Consider the following 24,686-nt stretch of genomic DNA (forward strand, 5'->3'; position numbering starts at 1 on the left):
CTAATCATAACTTTCACTCTTTCAATCAAAGAACAATGATAGCCCAGAAGGAATTAAAATCCTTCATAATTAAAATCTTTACTGGACAAGTCCTTGTTGCTAGTCTGGAAGGGCTGACATGTCACATGGGGGAGAAATGCCAACAGCCTGTTCTAATTGCCACCAATGAGCTTAGTTCAAGAAAGATCTAAATTAAACACCTTGCCTCAGTAAAACATAAACTGAATGAGAAACAGAGTCCAGCACAGCTGTGTCACCCCTGCCCATGCACAGGGCCAGGGCAGAGCTGGGGGCACTGCTCCCTCCTCCAGCCAATCACACCCTGCTCCTGGACTCAGCCCAGCCCCGAGGCAGCCCATGAATAACCCCACTGTTTACTGACTGCACAGCAGCAGCCATGCAAAGCAGCTCAGCTATGATTAGAACTGCACATGCAATTTTCTTAACACGTATGCAAACATGCTGGAATTACTCAGCTAATGAAGAAACCTTCTGTGGCCTTGGAAAGGTTGTTTGGTAACAGTTTTTCTTTTTAAATTAGTATTATCATATGAAAAGAGATTCTTGTTGGTTGCCACCTATCCAGCTTTTCAGAGAATTGCATTTTATTTTGGATCTGCTTTCCCAGCTCATTCACTGACTTTTGAAGAGGGTGAGTTTTTTCTCTCAGTCTAAACATATTTGGACATAATGTCCAAGTAAAAGGTGTTCTCCTACAGTAGGGACCCTCCCTTCACCTGCCTGGAATCACACATCTAGTCTGTGGAAAAGCACATGGCAAGAGGACAGAGCAGGTGTGCACCTGTCCCTTCCCACCATCCTTCTGTCTCCATTCCTGGGGCTCCATATGCAACAGCAGGGCTAGTCTACACCTTATTTCTTACCTTCTCTCTTTGCAAACCTTTCTTTACAGGGAAATCTGCTACTTTGACAAGGAAAATGAAGGAAAATCCTGGGTACTAGCTGGTTCTGGTCCTCCTGTTCTACCAGGGATTTTCAGTGGAGCAACTCCAAATTCAGACTACTTGTGAAGTAGAGATGTAAGAAGCACCTCACTATAACCATATTATCATCACTCATCTTCCACAGGACAATTTTTTACAGCAAAAACTATGTTTCACTGAACACAAAGGTTCATTTGGAGCTGCTTATGCTCATCAGCTTCTGTGGCATTGACAACATAGAGCTCACAGTGTCTCAGATTTTTGAAAATCACCAGTTTAGGGGCAGAAATGGTAAAGCCCCTAGCAGCTATTATGTGAAACTGATGAAGTGGTAGCAGACCCTGAGTTAGGCAGAACATTCATTTCACTTAAGAGCTGCATAATCCTGGAAGCTGCCAGTCTGCAGCAATTTCAGTGCCTTCTGGTCCATATAATAAAACATAAAGCAAGCAAACTCCATACTTCAATAAATATGCCTTGCAAACATGATCCTTCTTGTTTCAGTTTTGCAGTAATTTCATTTAACTCCTGCAGACTTTGAATACACACTGTGCACATGCTGAGAGAAGTTTCCCTCTGCACATGCAAAATGCACATTCCAGAGAGCATTCAAGTACATCATCCAGCGTTCAAGTACAAGAATTCTCATGTAAAATTAAAACTATGTCTGTATCTCAGATCTGCATCTCAGCTCTCTCACAATTTGACTCTGCATGCTCACTGTGGGGCATAGCACAGGACCAAAAAGTAGGGGTTTTATTCACAATCCACAACAGCTCAAAGATTTTCACTGTAAATTTAGCTTCATGTGAAACATCCCACTCTCTTGGATGCTACTTTTTGCCAAAAGCAAAATCCCAATTTTACCCATTCCTAACAGGCCTCAATTTGACAACATGTGCCTAGTAAACCTCAGCACAGCAACAGGCATTAGTTTTTGAAAGACTGAGCTTAGGGAACCATTCAGCCATCCCAGTGACAGGCAGGAGCAGAACTCTGGGCTTTTTGTTTCCTATGGCACCAGGCTGCCCCAGGGGTAAACTGTTCTGTTACCACCTGCTTGGCCTTCCCAGGTGTAAAATCTGGAAGCCCCACCCAGCTCTGGGAACAGGTAAAGGGCAGCTCAGGGTGCACTGAACCTCCCCAGGAGCCCTGTCAGAGGGGGCAGAGGGTCCCAGCTGCAGGATCCTGCAGTTCTTGCTCTCTACACATTTTCTTTTATCATGCAAAAAACCCACAGATGAGAACAAAGTGTAACTCTGGTCCCAAAATTCACTTCAACTGTCATTTAAATAATGCCTGTCATTAAAAAAGTTGAGTAATAATTCCACAGTGAATTCCATGGTTTAATAATTAAAATAGATCAATAGTGAAGACAAAATTAATTTCCCAGTATCTCTTGCCTTTTGTCTCTGAGTGAATGCAAGTAAAATTCCAAAGGGAACAAAAGACCATGATAAATGCAGTCCATGTGGGATTGCTGATTTTAACAGTATCTGTGGCTGTACAGCTGTTAATCCAACCCCCTCATGTAGTCATTCAAGCTGCTGTAATTTTGGTAATGGACAAGAAGCTGGCTGTGTGAGTAAGAGATTTCTTGTGGTTAAGCTAACATCAGGATTTTACTGGAAAACAAAAAGCAGGGTCAGAAAATACTTAGCTCACCTAGAAAATCCCAAAATGTTAACGTAGACAGAATAATTTTAATGATATAATAAACTTTTCTGCTTCTTCAAGTTAAAATACTGTAAGAAGATAAAATATTTTTACCCATCTTTTTTCTTACCTAATAATGACACACTGATTTTCTCTGTCAATAATCATGTTTCTGTACATGCTGTCTGCAAGAGCATAAATATGTGGTGGGTTTTCATACTGTGCCTAGGAGTGGAAATAGAGAATAATAATTTTTCAAGACAGCATTAAAAGATGCAGAAAGAGCGAAATAAATTTAAACTGGAAGAGTTATTTCTCTGGAAAAACTAATTCTGGATATAACTTTATAGTGAATTTTCCCCAATAATTATTTGGTACATTTCATAAAAAACAAACCAAACTCTCTAAACTTTGTTAGTGAACTTTCTCTCACCCATAATTTTCTCCTAAAAACACTTTGTTCTAAAAATGGCTTCTGCTGGAAATTACTTGTCCAAGGGAAACTCACACAATTTAAGCCAATCCCATCACTGGTCATGTGCTAACAATGCTCCCCCCAGGCAGCACTCAGTGCCTTGGGTCCCATTTTCATCCACTGGGCCATCCAAACCCAACAGCTTCCTCAAGTGGACACACCCAAATCAAGCAGGAAATTGAATTTCAAGACCCTAACGTTCTTGTGCTGACTCACTCTTCAAGCTGTATTTTCAAAAGTGAATTTTGGCATCTCTTTTTTTTTTTTTTTTTGTTCTTGTCCAGTTACAGTTCAGTCTCCAAATTCACTAATGGCCATTTTGTGCATATGACAGCTTAAAAATTGCCTTTTCAGGAGCAGGGACATGTCAAGGAGAGATATAATATGGATTAGAGCTAATCAATACAAATACTTTCTTGAAATATTGATCTGGCATTGCAGGGAGTTCAATGTGAATACTCAGTCTATGGCAATGACTATCTGCCAAGTTGTCCCAGGCCAGCACAATGCCAGCAAACCCAGAAACAAACACTTTCAAGTGTTAAAGTGTGTAGATTAGTACTTCCAAGCCCCTGCATATTGCACGATATTTTAGACTGCTTTACTTACTGCTCCTTGGTACATTTCAATTTCCTTTTCCCCAAAATATGGCATTTGCTTGAAAGGATTCACAGAGATTAATACAGAGCCAATGTATGTCTGCATTCAAAAGAAGTTAAGGTAGTAACAGTTTCATAAAGTATCATCTTACTACTAGTGAAAAAGAACTTTTCCACCTAATACATAATACTTCAAATAATAGTAAAAACCACCACAACTTACAATTGTTAATAAAAATTAAATTAGCAGGCTTACAAGAATATAAACACACCATTCAATTGGAGTATTTTAGTATTATCTTATTTTAGGACAAGCTAAGTACAGAAACATGTTTTAAAAGCCCTAAACATGATACACCCTGAATAAAAATAGAGAAAGGAAATGGCACATTTGTAACTTTTGTAACTGAAGAGGTCATATTGTAAGTATTAGAAAATATTGGTTTGACCTTTGCAGAATACAGTGCAGTGACACATTCTGATCTCACAGGACAGTGCTGAGCAAGCAGAGCTGGACGGAAATGCTACTGTCCAGCTAAATTAGAAAACAGCTGCATGCACTGGGGGGTGCTGGGGGAATTGGCCAATTCAGTCTGTGGTGTTATTTTATGAGTGAAACTATTAACAGTCCCTCAGAGTCCTCTCCTACAGACTGCCCTGTACTGAGACACTCAATTTCAAGCTATTATTAGATTTTTTGCAACATTTTTAATATAGTATTTCATCATTCTGCATTTTGTTGCACATGCTCTGCATTTCAAATAGTCCATAAACCTTTGGAACTACAGCTGCAGTGTACACACAGAAAGCACCTGACAGTAATTCACAGGTATCAGTATCATTTTTCATTGAGCTGGGAGGTAGCAACAAGCCCACACCTATGGCACCAAAATGTGGTACTACATGTTTCATTAACAATCTGGAACCTTTCCTAGGCAAACTTGCTATCTAAGCTTTCTGCAGAAAGCAGAAAAATTAACAAACCCATCCTGTTGGATTGTCCTGTGTAGGAATCTCCTACTGTGGTGCCAAGGCACAAAAGGTAACGTGTTAGAGAAGAACTCAATGAACATAATTTCTGTAATATCAATTTACAATGCTTTCTTCTTACATTTTAAAATTAATTCAAAAAGAGTGACAACATCTGGGTCTTGGATATAACAGATCCATTACTCATTGTGTCAGTACAAACACTTGAAGTGACAGTTTTGTTGGTAAACAATACCAGCATTTTCTGGGATGATTCCGTCATCTCTGTACAATGTAGCACTGAGAAATGTTCATTCATGGGTGGACATGCAAACAATTCAAATATTCAAGAGATGATCTTCAGCTTTGAATGAAAAGCCTTCACAGAATTGCAAAAGGAGTTCTTCTCCCTCCATGGGGGAAGACTGATCCCTCAATGAAACCACCAGTCCCCTTGGAAAACACTCCTATTCTGACTTCAGTAGAAAGATCATCTTGACTTGCTTTTATGTAAATTTTTTTTTTAGAAAAGCAAGCCTTGGGTACTGAAGTCTGGTCTTCTGTTAGATTGCATGTTCAGGTATTTAAATTTTCACACTTTCATTAATCATAGAAAAAAAATAAGTGAGAACACTGAAAATTTACAGATATTGACATATTCACCTGTTTCCATCATCCCATGATTCACAGTATTAACAATACCAGAATAAGTTGTAAATGGGGTTATGTCACAGAAGAAATGCTTTTTTGAAAGCATGATTATTTTGGAGGTGTAGAAGACAACACATCAATAAATGCAAACACACTTATTATAACCTATTAATTCTTGCTCTTAGAAGTAGCATTACCTCAGGAAGCTTCAGGGGTCACATGAATGTATAAATATATGAAGGTACATTCTTCAACATATTAAAAAGAATACATTAAAATACTTTTTTATCTTATTTCCAACCCTCATAATTAGCTGAGTATTAAAAGCCTTTTCTGTTATCTCAGGTGAAGAGTCACATAAAATGTTGAGCATCCTTGAATAATCTGCTTAAAGAGAATCCACACATACAATTAGTGTCACATTCCACAAAAGCAACAAAGGATACAAAAATATAGTCATCCATGTATCGTTTCTTTAGGTTCTCCACTATGGAATCCTCAGTGATTTTGGAAAGCAGGACCATATCATCCACTCCACTGTGCTTGACATTGTGGCTCTGCCAGTGGTATCTGTAGTGTCCTTTGCTGCCCTGCAGGAAACCACAATGAACATCACAAAGGTTATTACAATTCTCATCAGCACTAAGTAACTGAAAACCATTATTCAAATTCCAACTTCCCAAAGGTTCTTCTTTCACTGAATTCTATTCCTTGATCCAGGCATTCTATGAAAGCACACATAAATGGTATCAGCTGACGTGCCTCTGCACTGTTAGAATTGTACTGCCCTCCAAAACTAGAAGGTAATTTCATGGGGTTTTGTGACCACCTACACACAGAATGGATTTCAGATGGCAGACATTTTTAAACCTAGTAGAAAAAAAAAACCCAATTATTTCAACTGAGATGCAGCTATTGGAAGCTACGGATGCAAAAATTACACTCCTACATTGTAACTATTAGCAATGAGGATAATTACCATCGCCACAGTGAATTCCTCATCCTTTACGGTCTTTTAAGCCAAAGCTGCACATAAGCTGTTACTGGGAGGAAGCTGTGAGCCTGCTGCAGTTAAGTATTCAGGAATGTTCTGCAAAGTATGTACCCCAGCTTGTCGGCTGCTTGTCTTCCCTTTTGATCTGTTAGTCATCATGCTTAAGTGACATCTAAATAGATACTCTCTCCCCACACTCAGAGACTACTATTTCAGGATAGTACTAAAACATGTGACATTTCATGCTGTACCACTTGAATCAAAATCTGTTTTTCTTCCAGCTGATTTGAACAGTAGTTTGGTTCCATGGATACACCCACAAACAGATTTAAATCCAGTCGACATCAAGGCTATTAATTCAGCTATAAATCTGCTCCCCAAACCTATTTTCTGCAGCCTAGCAGACAACACTAATGGAGTTCTGATCTCTTCCCTTTTTCTATTTTATTTTTGCTTATACTATACTTAAATGCTGGAATTACCACATTTAACACTGAGAAGTGATCAAGTATGCTGTTAAGAAGATCTGGCCAACAAAATGCCAATTCTGCAAATTCCCCTTATTCTTTAATGCTACAATTTGTAACAAAGTGATTTAACTACACTGCTCTGGGGAACGTTATCCAGGATCAAGTCACATCCACCAGGATACAAGCAATTTATTATTATAAAGTATATTAATTACTTTATTCTGCAAAAAAATTACAGAAGAGAATTTAGGTACTCTGAACACTTCAACTGCATTGGTATTTTGAAACGGGACATCAGCAACTTACAGAAGGGCAACTTTTGTATGAACACAGTTCTGCAGGAGCAAATAACCCACACAACTGGACTAACACCAAGTGCTACACCAGGCCTACAGCTTGGCTTAATGTTGACTGACATAAAAGACCAACTAGATTTTCACCTCGAGTTAAATTAACTTCCACTAAATCCTGCTACTGCAGACAGCATAGAAGCTGGAGGCTTCATGTTTTTCCACCTAAGTCTCCAGCCACTGCTACCCTGATGCAGATCCATTACTGCTAACACCAGTGGAGATCAGTTGCAAACTTAAATCAACAGAACACTTTCAAATATAGTGCAGCTGAGGTAAATATGCCTGAAAACAATCTCAGCAATTTGCCTGAACATCCACAAGCATACATGAGCTTCAATAAAATAAAAACCCTAAACTAGCTAAGCTGTGTGAACCTCATCAATTTTCTATCTGTACAATGGAAACTGATCTTGAAGCACTGAAACCAAAGAATCCATTTTTAAACTGTCATAAAACATATCACTGAAAATATTAGTTGAAGCTTGGGTTTTTGGAGAAAACATAAGTCCAAAGGAGAAGCATAATTTCCTTCAGTGTATTCATCAGCTATTTGTCATACTAAACCTGGAAAAAGGAACTGACAGGATGGACAAGAAACATACAGTATCAAAATAAATATGGATAATTAGATTGCTCACAAAGCTATACAGAATGCGATTTAGCATCAGATAATGGAGTAAGCTACAGAAAATGTGTAAGAAATGAGACTGGAAAAACAATCAAGCTTCCCTTTGGAAGGCATGGCATCAGACCCAGTGAGCTCAGTGAGCACAAAGCTTGCAAAGCCACAGGATACAAAGAAAATGTGCACACTGTCTGCAAAACAGCAGCTTTGTGCAAGTGACTGACTGTTGCTGACTGTGATTAAGCCACACACAGGACCAGGCCAAAGGGTTCTTCCCCAAAAGCAGGGGGAGCCAGCAGGGAAGCAAGAGGGCAGTGCCAGGGCAGCCCAGCTCCCCTGGGAGCAGCCCGGCCCAGCTCCAACCACAGCAGCAGCCAAAGCTGAGCCACAGGCTCTGCAAAGCACAGAGAGGTTTAACTTGGGCAGCAGCCTAAGCACCCGGAAAGCACTGGATAGAAGACAGCTCAGAGCGATGGCACTGAGCAGCTCACATTAAAATGGAACTCAACTGAAATGGCATTACCCTCTTCCTTGGAATTACCCTTTTCCTTTCAAAACATGGCCCTACATTCAAATGTGCCAAGAAGCAGCAAATCACCACCAGATTATTGTCAAGCTCATCCCTGGGATCTAGAAATAAGCCCAAGCTTTAGTAGTGCCTGACCAGCCATGGTTAAGTTTTGCTCTCACTCTTCCTTCTCCAGAAGTAACATCAGTGGGATGGCTGGGTGCAGTGGCTACCAGCTCTTTGTCCGGGCAACAAAATAGGGAGTGTTTTGTCTAGAGGACACCACCCACTCCCAAGTTCTTGTCCTTCCAAGCCTGAGCAATGACTACAGAGTCTAACCTGAAATTAGCAACTTCAGTCACTTCCAACTGGTACTATAGCCATGTCCAGCTAACCACTAACTGGTTTTTAACAGAGCTTTGAAATTAAAAAAAAAAAAAAAAAAAAATCTTCCTACAATCAATCAACTGAAAAAATTTCACACAATAGCAGTTATAAAAGCAACTCTTCATCTTACTCCAGGCTGCGTATTTCCTAAAGGTCAAGGCTACATGCTTAAAAATTACACTAATGATTTGTTCTTATTGTATATTTCTTGAGAATTTAAGTGCTTCTCTCTTTTTTTTTTTTTTTTTTTTTTCCCCCCCACAGCTTTCCATCATCTAGATAAAAATGCAGCACTCTAGTCTGGAGACCATTTACACCTGAGCTAGTTACCCAGTGTACAACTGAACTTGCTTTGCAGGGCGCACTCAGGCTAATTCACTCAGCCCTCTAATTTCAATTTCTAATTGCCCTCTGCTGTCCAGCACACCTCTCCCTCCACCCTTCTCCAGATGGATCATCCAGATATGTTGGATCTTGTGTCCTTCTTTCCCAGAAGATTCTTCAGAGCCAGCAGCACAAGGCTGGCAGAGCTGCCCCACACTGATGCTGCAGCAGCCCCAGCCAGGACCTGGTACCTCCAACAGAGCTCCATGGACCTGGTCAGACCTGGCCAGAGAGCCCAAGGTCCAGCCTGGGCCAAGCCACGGCTCAGATGTCAGCAGAGGCTCCTTGGCTTCTCTCAGGATTTCTCACTGAAAGGTGTGATCTAACTGCACTGAAGTAAGCAAATAAAAGTCTGTGTCAGCACTAACAACGCCTGAGCAGCTGGAAAAAGATGAGCTTGGCAGATTAAGAAAAATACAAAGCAAAACAAAAAAAACAACTCCAAAACAAAACACATCTCAACAGGCTGCGAAAAGCCACAGAAGAGGAAACACCAGTGTAGAACAACCTGGCTGCCAGGCCTCCCCCAGGCTCTTCCCTGGCTTCCAACCCCAGCATCTGCGGCTGCACAGGGAGGGGAGGCTGGACTGGCAGGGCTGCAATTAAAGGCGTGTACCACACTGCTGTCAGCTGTTATTATTCATTTGGATGCTGTCTTAGGCTCAAACTCAGATCTGCTCTGCCCTGACAAGAATAATATTTACGAGTCACAGGCTGACCCCATGAGCTCGGGGCCTGAGGAGCGGCACGGCCTGGGCTGCAGGGCCCCTCAGCAGCCACCACCAGGAGCCCAAAATCCATCTGCTCTCACTCTGAGACTGTCCCTGAACGGCCACTCATTAACTGATCAACACAACTGCTACGTTAATACCAAGAAGGGCAAAATATATTCTATGTACTAAATATCGTCTATGCCTCCTGCCCTACTTTGGCTACTGGCAGTATAACATGGTTACAGCAGATCATAGTTTTGTATGGAATGAATAAGTATTAATAAGACATTTATTTCCAGAATTTATTTTTGCTGCCCTCCACCCTGTGTTACAGTAGCAACTGCTGGTTTTGTATTTTTGCCTTTATTATTGTTTGTATGTTCTTACATTATCCTAAGCAACACGTATTTGATGTAGCTATAAAAAGATAGAGTCATGCTGTGTCACAACATGGGTTTCCTTTTAACTGGAAAAAAAAAGCAAATATTTTTGTATTTCAAGGTGTTTAAAAATAGAACATTAAAAATGAAGTACTAAAAACAAGGGATCAGAAGAGACTGTATATTCAGTGCCTGAGAACCTTGTCTCTCTTTGTCCACCAGAACTCTCGCTAAACTACAACCACCTACATGCCATCAGCAATCATTCTTCATCCCCACAAAGGGAAAAATTGCCACTCTGAATCTCTGAAAGCTTTTTTTGGTAGCAAACATCAATGTCCCATCAGAGTGCAGAAGGGATTCTCAGCCTCCACGAGGAGTAGGAGTCTCAAGTGATCACAAGCATGACCTTTTCTTCCCTTTTCAAATGACACAGTACTACTGCACAAAATCCTTGTCGTTCTGGAGCATGTGCCATCTTCTCAGCTCAATATTACAAATACAATAGTAAATGAGACACATACACATCAGCCAAAGACATCACAAAACTGACAAAGCTGCACACCATTTACTTTAGACCTGATATCATCAATTCTTCTACCAAAAGAGCCTACCACCACTCCCATACACACAAAATTTGTATCAGTTTTTCCAGCTAACAAGAAAATAAACCCACGGCTTTCTTCAATGATATCATCTGTCAAAATTAGCAAACTTTTCTAATCCACTTAGAGGAATCTTACACATACTTCTAAAAAGTGAAAGGGTCTGCTGTTCCCAGAGAATATTGCAAAAATATTTAATGCGAATTTTGGTCCTTGACTGGGATAATGAAAACAGAGAGGCTCTTGTATAATAGCTCTTGTATATCTTATATTAGAAAAAGTACTTCTTGGCTGCAATGATGTGACCATATTTCTGAGAGGAAATTAAAGGAAGACAGTAGAAACAGCAAAATGGACAAAGATAAAAGGCCATTTATTTAAATTTAAAATGAGGAAAATATTAAGGGAGACAAAAAGCACTGCTTAAAGATTTGAGGAAATAGCAAAGCAAAAATTCTGAGCATCTAAGCAGTAGGACAGACATCTTAAACCGAGAACTAAAAATACCAAAAATGTATTAAGGAATGGAAACTACTAGCAGGTTACTATTAAAAAAAAAAAAAAAAAAAAAAACCCACAGCTAGAGGAATATAATACTGAGAAACAAATTTCTGGGAGGGGGGGGAAATGTCAAAGAGTTCTCACTATTTGCTCTGGGACAGGTGGATGCAGCCCAACACCACCTGAAGGAGACAGGACAGCAAATGCATGCTCTAACTCAACAGGAGTTATGAGAACATGAAGGTTTACAGGATTTACATTATGCTCATTTTAAGCAGTGAGAAACAACACTGGCATTCTAAGATAAGTAACAGGACATTACCAAAACAGAAGTTACTTTGGTATTTGATCATAAGGCTCATCTGTTGCCTCAGTATTAACTTCTAGTGAAAGTTCTGAAAGTTTATTTTTAGTAAGGCATAGTTACACGATGGACCGAAATAAGGAGAGGAAGAGATCAAAAGAAGATGGTGCAAATGTGCCTAAGATTTTGAAATAAGTTACAGAAACTGAAGGCAGATACTGGGAAGTAGTTAATGAACTGTGAACCCCTATTTACTTATATTGCTTGTTGGGTGGTTTTGTCCTGATGTTCCAAGAAGTAATTTTCCTAAGGAAATGCAATAATGCTAACGACTTAATATGGTTGATTTACTCTTAGACATTTGTTGTCTTACTTCACTTATTGAACAGTCTCCAGAGCTGGTCCAAGCCTGGCTGGTTCCTTGTGGCACGAGCAGCAAGCTTTGCTGGGACAGGTGGATCAGAAATGGCCCAGGCTGCTTTGCAATAGCAAGTTTTAGTCTGTATCTGTGTGCATACACAGCACCCCGGCACTGCAATCACTGCACTGAGCAGCATTCGTGCACACTAACTCTGGATCTGTGAATTGTATAGCATATGCAGTTTACATCTGCATGCACCTAGCATGCAATTTAAGAAATGTACGAGATAAATTACAACAAATATTTTCATCTTGGCTGTGTAAATCATTAAAGTGTAATAAAGATTTTTGTGTGTCACTCTTCTCCATTAAAAACAGGTTTCAAAGCAATCATACACCTTATCAATAACATTATTATGGTCTTTAATTGAAAAACGTAGTTTGAAAACTCCATCAGAAGATTCAGACAACATGTCACTGCCTCTGCTATAGCAGAAGACCGAAAATAATTTTCCTAGATCATCCTGAAACTAAATAATAAACTGAGGTCCCCTGGGAGTTTCCCATGTGCTCTCCAGAGGGAGGAATCTCAGAGCAGTGACTCAGAGGCTCCATGCGTGGGACCAGCGCCCCAGCACACGCTGGAGCAGGGATCCTGTGGGTGCTGGAGTTCCTGCACCGCGCTGCGGCCAGTGGAAAATTTCGGAGCAACTCAAACCCCTGGCACATTACAGAAATACCATCCCAGCCGCGTCCCGTTCTAGCTGATGTCAACACTCACTCCCCTGCCCCACCTCGCAGATTTTGGAATCTCAGGCTTAGCATCGAGCTCTAGACCATCAGCCACGATCAGCGCAGGGAATTCCTTTCTGCTCACTCACCGCGCTCTTCGCGGGGCTGCAGCCGCTCCTGTTCCCCTGCCCCTTTTGTTCGGCAAATAAAGACATTTGTTTCCCCATCAGACCGATACTGCAGGCATTACCCTGAGGGTCTAAGGCCACCCTGACAGTTCTGACACGGTTTTACTGGGAACACCTGGTCACTCCCATCAGCAGGCTGAGCGGATTCTGCAGCTCACCGAGGGATCTGCAACAGCATTTAGTGCCTGCTCAGCCCAGACTGGGATCCCTTCCCTGACACCACAATGCTCTCCTCCCAGAAAACAGCGGGGAAATGCAATATCAGGGAAAAAAATAAAAATAATATTTTTAGCCTTATTCTCTACCTGCAGATTTTGCTCATTTTTATCTATGAAGAATACAAATGAAGAGCATTGCAATATTTCTGAATTACTTAGTATTTAAATTGATAACAAGACAACACTGAAGGATAAAAGGATAAATACATTTTCGCATGTATTAAAAGGGTGGAGAAATAATTCTAGAATTTGTAGGATTTCCAGGGAATAAAACAGCTCATGTTAAAACACCATTTAGACAGCACTCCACCGTACCTGCAGAGTACCAGCTACACTGTCTGCATCTACAAAACCCATCTCCACTGATGGCATCAGCACCTTCAAACAACTGAAAAAATCTCATTCCCAGTAACAAATGTTTACATAATCAATTCAATGCCTAACTATAAGCAGAAAGATACCATAAATCCTAAAGAAATAAACAGTAGTATCTTTACACTTATCAATAAAATTACCAAACATCTACACTTTGTTGCACATATTTGTCTTCAACAATTACTAATGGATTGTAAGAATACAACACGTTGGGCAGATTACAGACCTTATTTTAATACTGCTTTTAACCAAGAATATCAAATAAGATGTTTTTATGTCAACAGTTTGATTTAGTTGAGTAACAGTATGTAGCAATTCCACAAAAATTCAAAGACTAATTTCTAAAATAAGCGTTAGCTAAATCATCCCTCTGAATAACAACTAAATTTAAAATAATTTGGAAAAAAAACTACAGCTGAGTCTCTTCTGGGATTTTTTTTAAAATCCTTTTTAAAAAACCCTTTTTTTGAACTTATTTACAAACCAGAGGGAATATAGAAATTTTTAAGTGGAGACTGCCATGTAGTCACATGCCTGCGGCAGTTCAGGCTAAAGAAAAACACTTTTATTGCAACAGGCATGATGAAACTGCAAAAGCTGCAACACAGCAGAAAGCAGTGGCCAAGACTGCTTTTCCAACAGCATGTACCAAAAGCACCTTTTGCTGACATCAAACTTTATTAGTGCAATGCACTGCTCAGAGTTATAATATTTAACCCTTCTGATACCACAAATAAGATATGCAGTCAACCGCTTATTTCTTAAGTTAGGCAGTAGCTGGTCATGGGTTTCAAGTGCACCTATTTGTTTTGCTCTTCCCATAGTTTCAAGCGGGTAAGTGGGGCAGGACTAGACAGTCACTGCTCTGTGCGCCAGGGTGGAGCCTGCGATAAAGGGCTTATCTGCAGAATCCCAATGCACACTGGTGTTTACACAGGAGTCTCCCAAGCCCGTGGCTCGTGTTGGTGAGAGCTGGGCTATCCGCTGTGGGGCTGTGCTCGGCACAGGGATGAGCAGGCACAGCTGAGCCACCCGGGCTCCCACACCAACATCCCCCACACAGGAGCCAGCAGCGTGTCCGGGGGCAGCAGGAGCTCCACACTGGGGGAGGTTCTGATGAAAAAATTGCTGTCGATGTTTATTTTAATTTCACAGAGTGCTGAGTAAAGGGAGTAAGAGCTCCGGGAGTGCAGCAGTTTCCTGTTTAGCCCTGTCAGCAGCAGGGAAAGGCTCGGGGAGCGGCGCTCCTCACCTACAGCACAGCCGGTAACATGCGTGTGCCTCAACACCTCCTTGGATGAGCTGTCATGTTTTGGTACTCATGAAAAATCAGATTTTACTTCAGCTACTGTGGGAAATAAGACCATTGGATATGTTGACTAAACCTTTAATTTAACTTCAAAATAATCCAACCTTCATATTTATTTCAGTGTATTCATAAACAAACATTTCCTTGGTTAATTATTACATAAATACAAACAAGAATTTGAGTATTCCACCTCAGGAATAAGTTACACATCTTGTCGAGGGACCAAATTTACAAGTTCACTTCAACTCCCAAAAAGTTAATAAAAAACCAACAGGAGGCAAAAATCTTGGTAGAAGCAGTAAACATTAGACCCAACAAATCTCACACACTGTGCAGAAGACTCAAACAGTGACCAATCCATTTTCTCAGCTCTACATTCACCTGCCAGGAGGTAACCTCATGCACAGCTTCATTCATCCTTTGGCAGGGCTTTGCTTTGACTTCGACCAGAAATCACATTATGCCAGGGCAAGCAGGTCCTACTGAGGGTCCAATGTCCACAACAGATTCTCATGACCAGATTATTTTCCAGATGCACATTATTCATAAAGCTGATACTTGTAATTTCCCTAATTTTCTAAAGCAGCTTTGAACAATTCAGTCCAGCACAGCTTTGAGAAGAAAGACATAAAAAACCCAGCATGTAACACTGCAGTATATAGAACAACTAGCTTATTGTCATTGAATCAATATGCTTGTTTACCTCACTTGCTTTTATTAGTTACTTTCAAATCTGGATGACAGGAATGCTGTTCTCTGAACATTTTTTTATTAGCCCAGATTGCTTAAGACTGCTCACTTAAGATTTTAAGATTGCTTGCTTAAGATTTCATACAGTTGTCTACTTCCTCTAAAATCCTACGTTTTAAATTATTTATTCTAATTTCATATTGAGGTTCTATCCTGGCTCTGTAGACATACATATTTCCATAATAAATTCCTGGCTCATATTTCCATAATAATTCACAAGTCACCCAAGAAAATTAAACTAAAAATCAATATATATGATCTCTAACTCACTGCACTCTGTCAGTGGTGAAAAATTTCTATTCCACCAGAAAGGTGGAAAATAGAAATGCATTGCAAATATGAAGCATTCATTCCACCCTAGTGAACACCATGGTTAATATGAAAATATGTAGAAAGTGTCTGGCCTAACATTTTTTAATGCAACCATCAACAGCAAGGCCTTCATGGTTACTATCTAGACTGTGTATTACCAATGCATGTGTATGATCTCTGCATCCCCAGGATTCTTCTTTTATTAACTTTGGGCAGAAGTTCACTTAACAGCTAAAGTGATAGCTCCTATAAGTCTGTGAAACAGATTTTAACACAGAAACAGCTATTTTCCCTCAATCTTATTTTAAGTTATGTGAGACTGTTAAATGTTAATATTTAGCATTCAAATTATTCCTGAACCATAAAAGGTAACAGAAAATTAATTTGGACATCTAGCCATCTTTGTAACTCTAGGCTTTTACCAGATGTGTGAACAAACACATTATTTGCAAACTACCCTTCTTCCCCCATTGGCAACATGCATTAGATTCAGTCTCACAGATGTTGTATTGGCATAATTATGCTCTGAGCACAGATGCCAGCCAAAGAAGCTGTTTTACAAAAACCTGTAACTTTATCACCAACTTGGCAGTATTATGCAAAAGACCAAATTTAAATATCTTTTAGACCTTGCAATTCAGCATCAGCATCATAAATATACAAAAGGTTCCAATGATTTCTGTTAAAGGGGAAACCAAGTAAAAAGCCACGTGCCAGCTTTGAGGAGAAACTGCTTCAGACCACTGCAGATTAATACCCCAGCTTTATTTAAAAGAACCTCTGTAGTGGTGCAGTGTGATGCTGCATTTTCTTTTCATTTCCCATTTCTATGTCTTCAGCTAAACTTCATAATGAAAACCCTGAACAGGTGAAATTCAAGCTAAATCACAAGGTTTCAAAATTGGGGTAATTGAAAAAAACAATTTAAGTGTCAGATGCTGAACTGTGGCTGAAGACTTTGGCTTGCAGCACTTTGACACAAACCCACACTAAACTTAGATGCTTGCAATGTACCTTGCTTTCAATTTCTGGACTTATTCAATTTCAGACCTCTGCCTCAAACCCACATGAATTGAAAAAAATATTGAATTAAAATACAGACTAAAACCAGCTGAATTACTTTTTCATCTAAGCATAATATTCTGATTCAGACAAGACAACTGTTTAGTGAATAGCATCTCATTTTCCCTCCACCCTAAACAACCTGGACATGAACAGATTCTCACATTGTCAAAAGCCTTTAACTTTTGGCTGCTGCAATTCATTACACTGGTGAGGCCCATAAAGCAGCTTTACCTTTTCCTACATTCCATGCTACGTGCAAAATTTGTGTTTCCTTAAAAATAAAGTTCTGGCTTACAAAGTAACTTGCACTCAAGTAGGTTTTTTCTAAGCTTACATAACAGCTTGATAAACAACATACTCCTTATGACCCATCAGGACCACAGGAGCAGCTTGAAATCTTTCAACCACGCTATAAATGCCTTTATAAATGCCATTTATAAATGCCTTTGACTCCATCTTTCCCAACAGAGATCTGATTTTAAGTGGTGTGCTGAAAGAGCAACCCAAATGCAGTGCCTGCAGCTGTGCCCCCAGGCTGTACTGAGCACCAGGGCTGTGAGTGAGGACACACACACTGCAGTTCAACTTCACCTTGCTTCTAACTACTCTGCAGAATTCTCAGTAGCTTTGACCAATCATACCAATATAGTTGTCTTCCACACTAGTTCCTTTGCCTTCCTCACACCAGACCTAGAAACACTGAGGCACCCCTAAATTAGAATGAGAATCAGAAGGAAAATAAATGTTGGGAGCATTCCAGGAGCAATACCAAAACCAACTTCTTAAACATTGATACTTTCTACAGGCTTCCCTAAGGCTGACTAAGGGCTGAACATGCTGTATCAGCATTTGGATAATCCTAAACCTGCAGACACATTTCCAGGGCTTTTACTGCAATTGCTGGAAGGGACCAAGAGTTTTGTTCTGTTTGCAGGTTGCCCAAGATCTATCTCTTTTTCTGCTACTATCCAGCTGCCCATGTTTGTCCCTTTTACCTGTGAGCACCATTCATTCCTGTCTCAGCTGGTCTTTGGCTTCTGCAGCAGAGGGTATGCAGGGCTCAGGGGCTCCCAATCCTCACCTGGATTCAGGCATCTCTCACTGAGGCTCAGCAGAGTACCAGTCCTTACATAAACATAGCAAAGATTTTGCCAAATGTAATTAACCACAGGATAATTCTGAATAAAGGAATGTGGTAAAGACTTTTTTAATAAGTTGCTTGAGGTTCTTTGGGACATAAATAGTGTGTAAACAAAGTTCATCATGAATTATTCAACACCTAAAATACTGAAACTCATTAAGGCTTTCAAAACCAAAATTCTTCTAATTTGAACACACAATTAAAAAAGAACAAAGACTCATGAAATATCCAGGTATCTGTAATAACTTGCCAGTTTTATTTACACCTAGTAAAGTTTTGTTGAGAAGAAAACCATTTGCTACTGCAAAAAAGTATTTAGCCAACTATCAGTTGCAGGACTGCACAGAAATACAATTTTGAGGCATCCTGTTCCTAGGGATAGTGTCCTTTTTAAAAAAAATTAAAAAAAAAAGGACACAATCCACACATTTCAGATGACTAACTAAAACCTTATGTTACAGATTCCATCTAATCTGTCCCACTGAAATTAAGGACAATTTGTCCCACTCCTTATAAAGCTAGATCTTCAAATATCCTCCAAGATAACTTTACCCAAACACAGACAAAAGAGTATCAAAACTAAGTCAAGTAAGTCCAAAGTCAACAAGAACAGAGGAATTCCTTACAATTTTTTTTTTAAACAAGCAAGGTATGAAGGCTGTCAGCAGCTAAACCAATCTGTGAGTCTTTGTTATGTTGCCATTGAGAATACAATTTTTAGTATTTCAAACTCAGTCCTTGTTAATAATCCAATTAATGAAAGCTATTAGAATCACCCATGTTAAGGAAAAACCTCAGGGTTTTCTCTTTACATTTTTTTCAAAATAAAAAAGAATACAGCAGCAGGAACTGTTCTTTAGTAAAAGCTGTAAATTGTTTACAAGCAACACAAAATAGTCCCTACTGTAGGTCCTGTTGCATTTAAATGCAGAAATGTAACCCAAAGCCTGCGTGCACTGGAATAGCTTGTCTAGTTCAGCTTTTTATTAGGCAGATGAATAACCCCACTTCACAGTTTCCTATTAAGTTTTTATATGCAGTACTGTAGTACTTTAGTATTTCAGATGTCTATTATTTCATTGCAGTTTAACTCACTGAAAGACTGTTTGGTTTTGGATTGGATTTCTCCCATGAGTGAAGCATTCAGAGGCAGATGCAGACCAGGAGTGAAGTTAGGCAAAAGCTCACAGTTCACAGCCACATCACCTTCTACTGCCTCAATCCTGCCAGGAGTGGCACCACTGTTGGAAAGTGGGGCCCTCTGAGGTCACCTGAGGGCACCATGCCCTACAGGACTTAAAGCACATGCTGGAAAAGGGAGCAAAGGCACAAGACACAAAATGCTTTAGCCCTCCCAGGTGGGAATAGAAGCTCTGAGGTTGGTCATTTAGCAACACAGGTCTGGGAGTCTCATTCCCATTCTCAAACCACTGCTAAAGCCATAGAATCACAAACTATCCTGAGTTAGAAGGGATCCAGGAAAGTCAAACTGCACATACAGCACATCCTCAAGAATCCCACCATGTGCCTGACAGTGTTGACCAAACTCTCCTGGACCTTTGTTGGGTTGGTGCTGTGACCACTGCCCTGGGGAGCCTGTTCCAGTGCCCAACCCTCCAGGTGAAGAACCTTCCTCTAATGGCCAAACTGGGCCATTCCCTCAGGCCCTGCCACTGGCCACAAGAGCCAAGGGATCAGTGTCTGCCCCTCTCCCCCTCTGGAGGAGGCTGTACCTGCACTGAGCCATCCCCTCGGTCTGCTCCAGCTTGAACAGACCAGGTGTCCCCAGCTGCTCCTCACCATCTTCATGCCCTGCTTGGAACACAAGCTCAAAGCACACCTTTTGAGCACAAAAGTGAGAAAAGCTTGTTTTCTACAAAACACACATAGTTGTATGTATCATATAGTGAAGCATGTGTGTGTTCTTCAACCATCCCAGTCATCTGCATGTGCCTTTTTCTTTCCCCTACAAAACGTTAATTTGAACAACTATGTTATGCAGCTAAGCATGTCTCATCCAGTTAATGAAAGCATCTCTTAAAATCTAAAGATTAAAGAATCAGACTATTAGATAAGCAGATGTGCTTCTGCATACTCCTTGTGCAATGTCTGACTGCCAGAATAATTTTTTCTCGCTAAAACACAGTAAGAAGAACAGGAGGCAGCCTGCAGCTATCTTGCTTTGCAATTTGTTCCTGTCAAATCTCAATGTTTAGCAAGGGTTGATTTACATAGCACTTACATGGAGAGCATCAGGTAAAGCCCAGACTTCTAGAGAACAACAGTACTAATTTAGTCATGGATGAGTCAGTAATTGTCAGTTTAGCAGAAGGGCTATCAAAAGAGACAACTCCTTTTGGTTATTTGTGATGAAAAAAGGTGCCATGGAACATTTTGCAAGTAAAAGTTGAGACCAGTTGTATAGCAGTTGTAGTACTTCTAGTTTTGACAGCAGGTTCAAAAATGCTTTGCATTTGAAATCATTCAGTGACAGCCTGAATGACAGAAAGGCTTTCCTCTATCTTCTAACACACACTTGTGGTCTGTGGGATACAGGCAATATCTAACACCAGCTATTCCACAGAATCCTACTAGAGATCTATCCTCAGGTATGTCCTGCCTATTTAGTGCTAATGTACCAATTATTTATATCTCTTATTGCACTTTGTAGTAGTCCTTACAGCTACTGCTGTCAAGTGTTGGACAATTTTTCAAAGATAAAATGTTATTTGCAATCTACTGTTAAAGTCACATGTTTCATATACAGGCATTTAAGTAATAACATGAATTCACATAACCACATAAATGAATAAAAAATGTACATCTGTCCATGCATTTTCATCTTCATGACCTTATTGCAAAGTACAAAATAGAACTTCTTTGCAGGTTTCCCTGTAGTATGTACTGCCAGGAAAATCTGCACTTTAAAAAGGATGAGAAAAATGACCCAGTATTTATACACAAGCCTAAACCTGTTTAGAACTACTAGTAAAAGCATAACTTAGACATCATATTAGATCACTGCAAATAACATTTAAGGGATAAATCCCCAAAACTACCCTGAAAGCCTGTAAAGAAGTGGAGCACGTCCTTTGGCATTTGCAGCTGAAGACAAAAGACCTCTGCAAAGATTTGCTGAGAGTTAAAGATGTAGAAGGGAAGGCATCAGGAAGGCAACTGTAGAAGGTGAGAGCTAAGACCAGAGTCAGGCAAGTATTTCAAAGCCACATGGCTGATCTGTGGGTAGAAGGACAAATACACATTTCCTATACAAGGTTAGAATCAGAGAAGGTGTCAGACTGAACCAATTCCATCAGCAATATTAAAAGCTTATAAACACATGGAAAGAGAACTACTAAGGTAGAGCTGAAGGAGCAGAATGTCACATGGAAATTGGAAGCAGCTTGCCTGGACCAACTAGACTCCCACCATCTTGCCAGCCAGACCATTCCACCATTCCCTCTCACATTTATTTCCCTTATTCTCTTTCCTGTTCGAGAAAGTTCTATCACTCAGTGTACTGTGGGCCAAGTCCCATTTCCCTCAAAGAGGGCACGACATAGTCTGCATGCATCATCTGTCAAAACCAGCAGAGGATTCCAGCCCTCTCTCACTCTATAGATAATTTAAACTCCTAGGAGAGCTCCACAACACAGTCCATGGCAGCTGGTAGGGACATGCCTCAGATATATTCCCCACTCAGTCCTTATTAAAAGGGCATCAGAACAAACACACAGAGTGACCACAAAGGCTCTGCACAGCTTTGGTACTGCAGGAGATCCTCCCACACTGTCACACTAGAGACTGGAGGGCAGAACAGGAATAAGGGAGCAAAACTATGTTTTACTACAACTATAGCAGTAAATGGATACAACAACAGAAAAGTAACACACACCCCCCTCTGCCAGTTCTAATACACTGTCCTGACCTGCCCTGACTTAAAACACAACCTTAAAAAACAAAAATTAGTTAGTTTTCATTCTTGAATATATGTCAAAGTCTTCAAAAACACTAAGAAAAATAAGAGCCTAGGCAACTCATTGAGGTGTGAGGCAGAAAAAGTAGGTTGGTTCATTTAAATGAAGTTGACTTCTATTCTCCTGAGGAGTTTCAATTGGTCAAGTACAATTCCAAAACAATCCCTAAAAGGACACAATTAGCTACAGAATGTAGTTTCATTGTTCACTGTATCCTGTTACCAGCCTGAACATAATTTTAGCTACTAAATTTGAGCTTCTTTGTTTTAGCAATCAGATGATATTAATTTCCCCTTTGTTTTTTTTTCCTGTTTGTACACCTGCACCGTCAATGAACAAACAGCAACAGGATTAGTATTTTATAGTTAACCTACTACTCCACACCTGTAAAGAGCAGGATGATAAAATATTTTAAAAGGCTCAGGGAAAAAAAAAAAAACAACAAAACAGTACAAAACAAACACCAGAACAACCTTGACTTTTAACTTTAAGATTTCAGTGTAGTTACCAGGCAAAATAACCTTGGGGGAAAAAAAAAAATGTATATTCTTCCAATTTACTGTCTGCTTCAGATGCAAAATGAATGACTGTAGCTACCTCACTTCAGGTAGTTAACATCACAATTACTGACTGCCCACCTACATATTTTGAAGTGCAGACTAGAAAGAACTCCCCAGCACCTAAGTGCTTCTAGGACAGTAAAAGCCAATAGTGGCATTTTTGACTGAAGTCTCCCTCTGTCCCCAAACTAAGTTAAGAGCTATTTAACCATTTTTGAGTGTCAGGATCACAAGAGGTGGTTACAGTGGAACTGACAGGACCGGTTTTGCTTTGTCCCTTGCAGCCCCAGGCTGGGCTCCAGCCACACTCAGGGAAGCTGCAGGGTAAAGCCTGTTAACTGCTCCATTTTAAATGTGTTCTGCTCTCAGAACAGACCCACGGATGGGACAAGTGAAGTCACCTAATGGCCTGAGGTGCAAAAACCCCTCAGCCTGCTGTATCATTAAGGAATGACCTGAACAAAAGAAAACCTGATTTCAGTAGGTGAGCACTCTCCAGGTGTGTCAGACTAAACAGCTCTTCATGACTAATTCATTAACTGTGGTAACAACACACTCCTCCATTACAAACTACCACCTTCAGAACACCCATCAGAACACCCTCGGTGGTTTATGAACTACCTACACTCTAAGGGTACAGGCTGTATTGTCAGTACAGCCCAAACAGATCTGCTTCAGCACTTGTCAGCTTTCAGACCATTAAGCCTCTTTTCAGGATAAACAGCTCTCAAATTCCTCTCACCAAAAGAAATGGTTAGCTCTGGGGAAAAAAACCCCAGTTGTTCAAGTCTATAAACTTATCCTGTGGCACTGAAACAGGGATTTAGAACTCTGTATTATGTTTTGCTCTGGAGAGATTTCAGACATTCCTTTCTTATTCAGAACTGGAGATTTTAATTCTGTCAAGACTGTATGCATAAATGATTAATTTTAGGCACTCTGACACATGCAGCTGAACTTATTTAGTCTCAGTTCAAGTACAGATTGCAATAATTAAGAACAAGAAAAGGACAATCACAGGACTAATAAAATAAAGATTAATTATTTCTGCAGTCCTTAGTTTGTCTTTTTTCTGGTGAATTGTATGAAAGCAGATAATGTAGCCAGCTATTCCAGCAGGAAGTAGTGCCTACACTGTCAGTGATTATGATACTTTTCTGAAATATATTGTACTTGCTTCTATTGCAATATGGCTTTAATAGTGGCTATTTAAGAAAGTAGATTTAGGGCTTGGGGTTCCCTCCTCACCCCCAAATCTGTACAGAAGACATGAGTCCTTTACAGTAAAAGTCTCAGGAAAAATACCAAGAAGAAAGTTAGGAGGTGCAAGCAAGTTGATGTTCTAAATAGTTGAACGCTCACTTCACAAAAGTGCTTAGTAACACTCACTAATTCTGACTCTTTGTAACAAAATACATCACTACAAATGTGCAGACCCATGGAAGCTCCACTGGAGAACATGGAATTGTAACCATGTAAATACAAGTTTTAGCATTGTGAAGAGTCAGGCCCACCTAGTTTAAGGGTTCCCCCACCACTGCCACTGACCATCACTGTAATGCCGAGCAGAAAACTGCACCGTGCACAGCAGCAAAGTAAAAGGACTCTGACTCTGCCAAGATTGAGCTGTGGTTGGAGGCAGGTTAGATAGTCCAAGAACACTGTATCACCCCTCTCCTTTAGTGAGGGATGTCCATTCTGTCTAGAACAATCCCAAATATGGGAATAAGTAGCCACTGCCCCGCTTCCTCTTAAGTGCTCCTAGAATGTACCAAGAATAAAAACACAAAGTAAACGACAGGAAGAAACCACTGCTGGTCATGAACTTATTCTGCATATTGAGATCAGGTCTCTATGGACTGGGTGTGCTGGTATTTCAGGCATTAAGAACCCTGGAACCAGAATTTGTATTACCACTAGAAAAGCTTTAACAAACAGTACCCATGGGAACAGTCAGCTGGGTTACTGACACTGGAACTGGCAGACTAGATTAGAACTGCCAGTTACCAATAGTCCTATCTATGTGAAATAATTAATCCATTCTCTCTATTCTACTGAAGTTCAACCACTTTGTCAAGCCCCACACACATTTCACTACATATTCCTGAGACTGAGGTCAAAGTCACTTGAGGCTGTAGAGAACACATTCTGTGTGCTTGAAAGCAGCTTCAACCTAGAACA

At 40.2% G+C, this 24,686-nt stretch overlaps 1 protein-coding gene across 1 annotated transcript in view; it reads right to left on the reverse strand.

The window, feature by feature from the left end:
* The window catches only part of MYO1E (myosin IE), a 73,268-nt gene that overhangs the window by 38,312 nt on the left and 10,270 nt on the right, over positions 1-24,686 (reverse strand). Inside the window, 3 exon segments of the mRNA XM_079318459.1 lie at positions 2,731-2,825; positions 3,685-3,774; positions 5,741-5,884. Coding sequence (XP_079174585.1) covers positions 2,731-2,825; positions 3,685-3,774; positions 5,741-5,884 — 329 coding nt within the window.

This window comes from Erithacus rubecula (assembly GCF_903797595.1).
Source record: "Erithacus rubecula genome assembly, chromosome: 14".
Taxonomy (NCBI): domain Eukaryota; kingdom Metazoa; phylum Chordata; class Aves; order Passeriformes; family Muscicapidae; genus Erithacus; species Erithacus rubecula.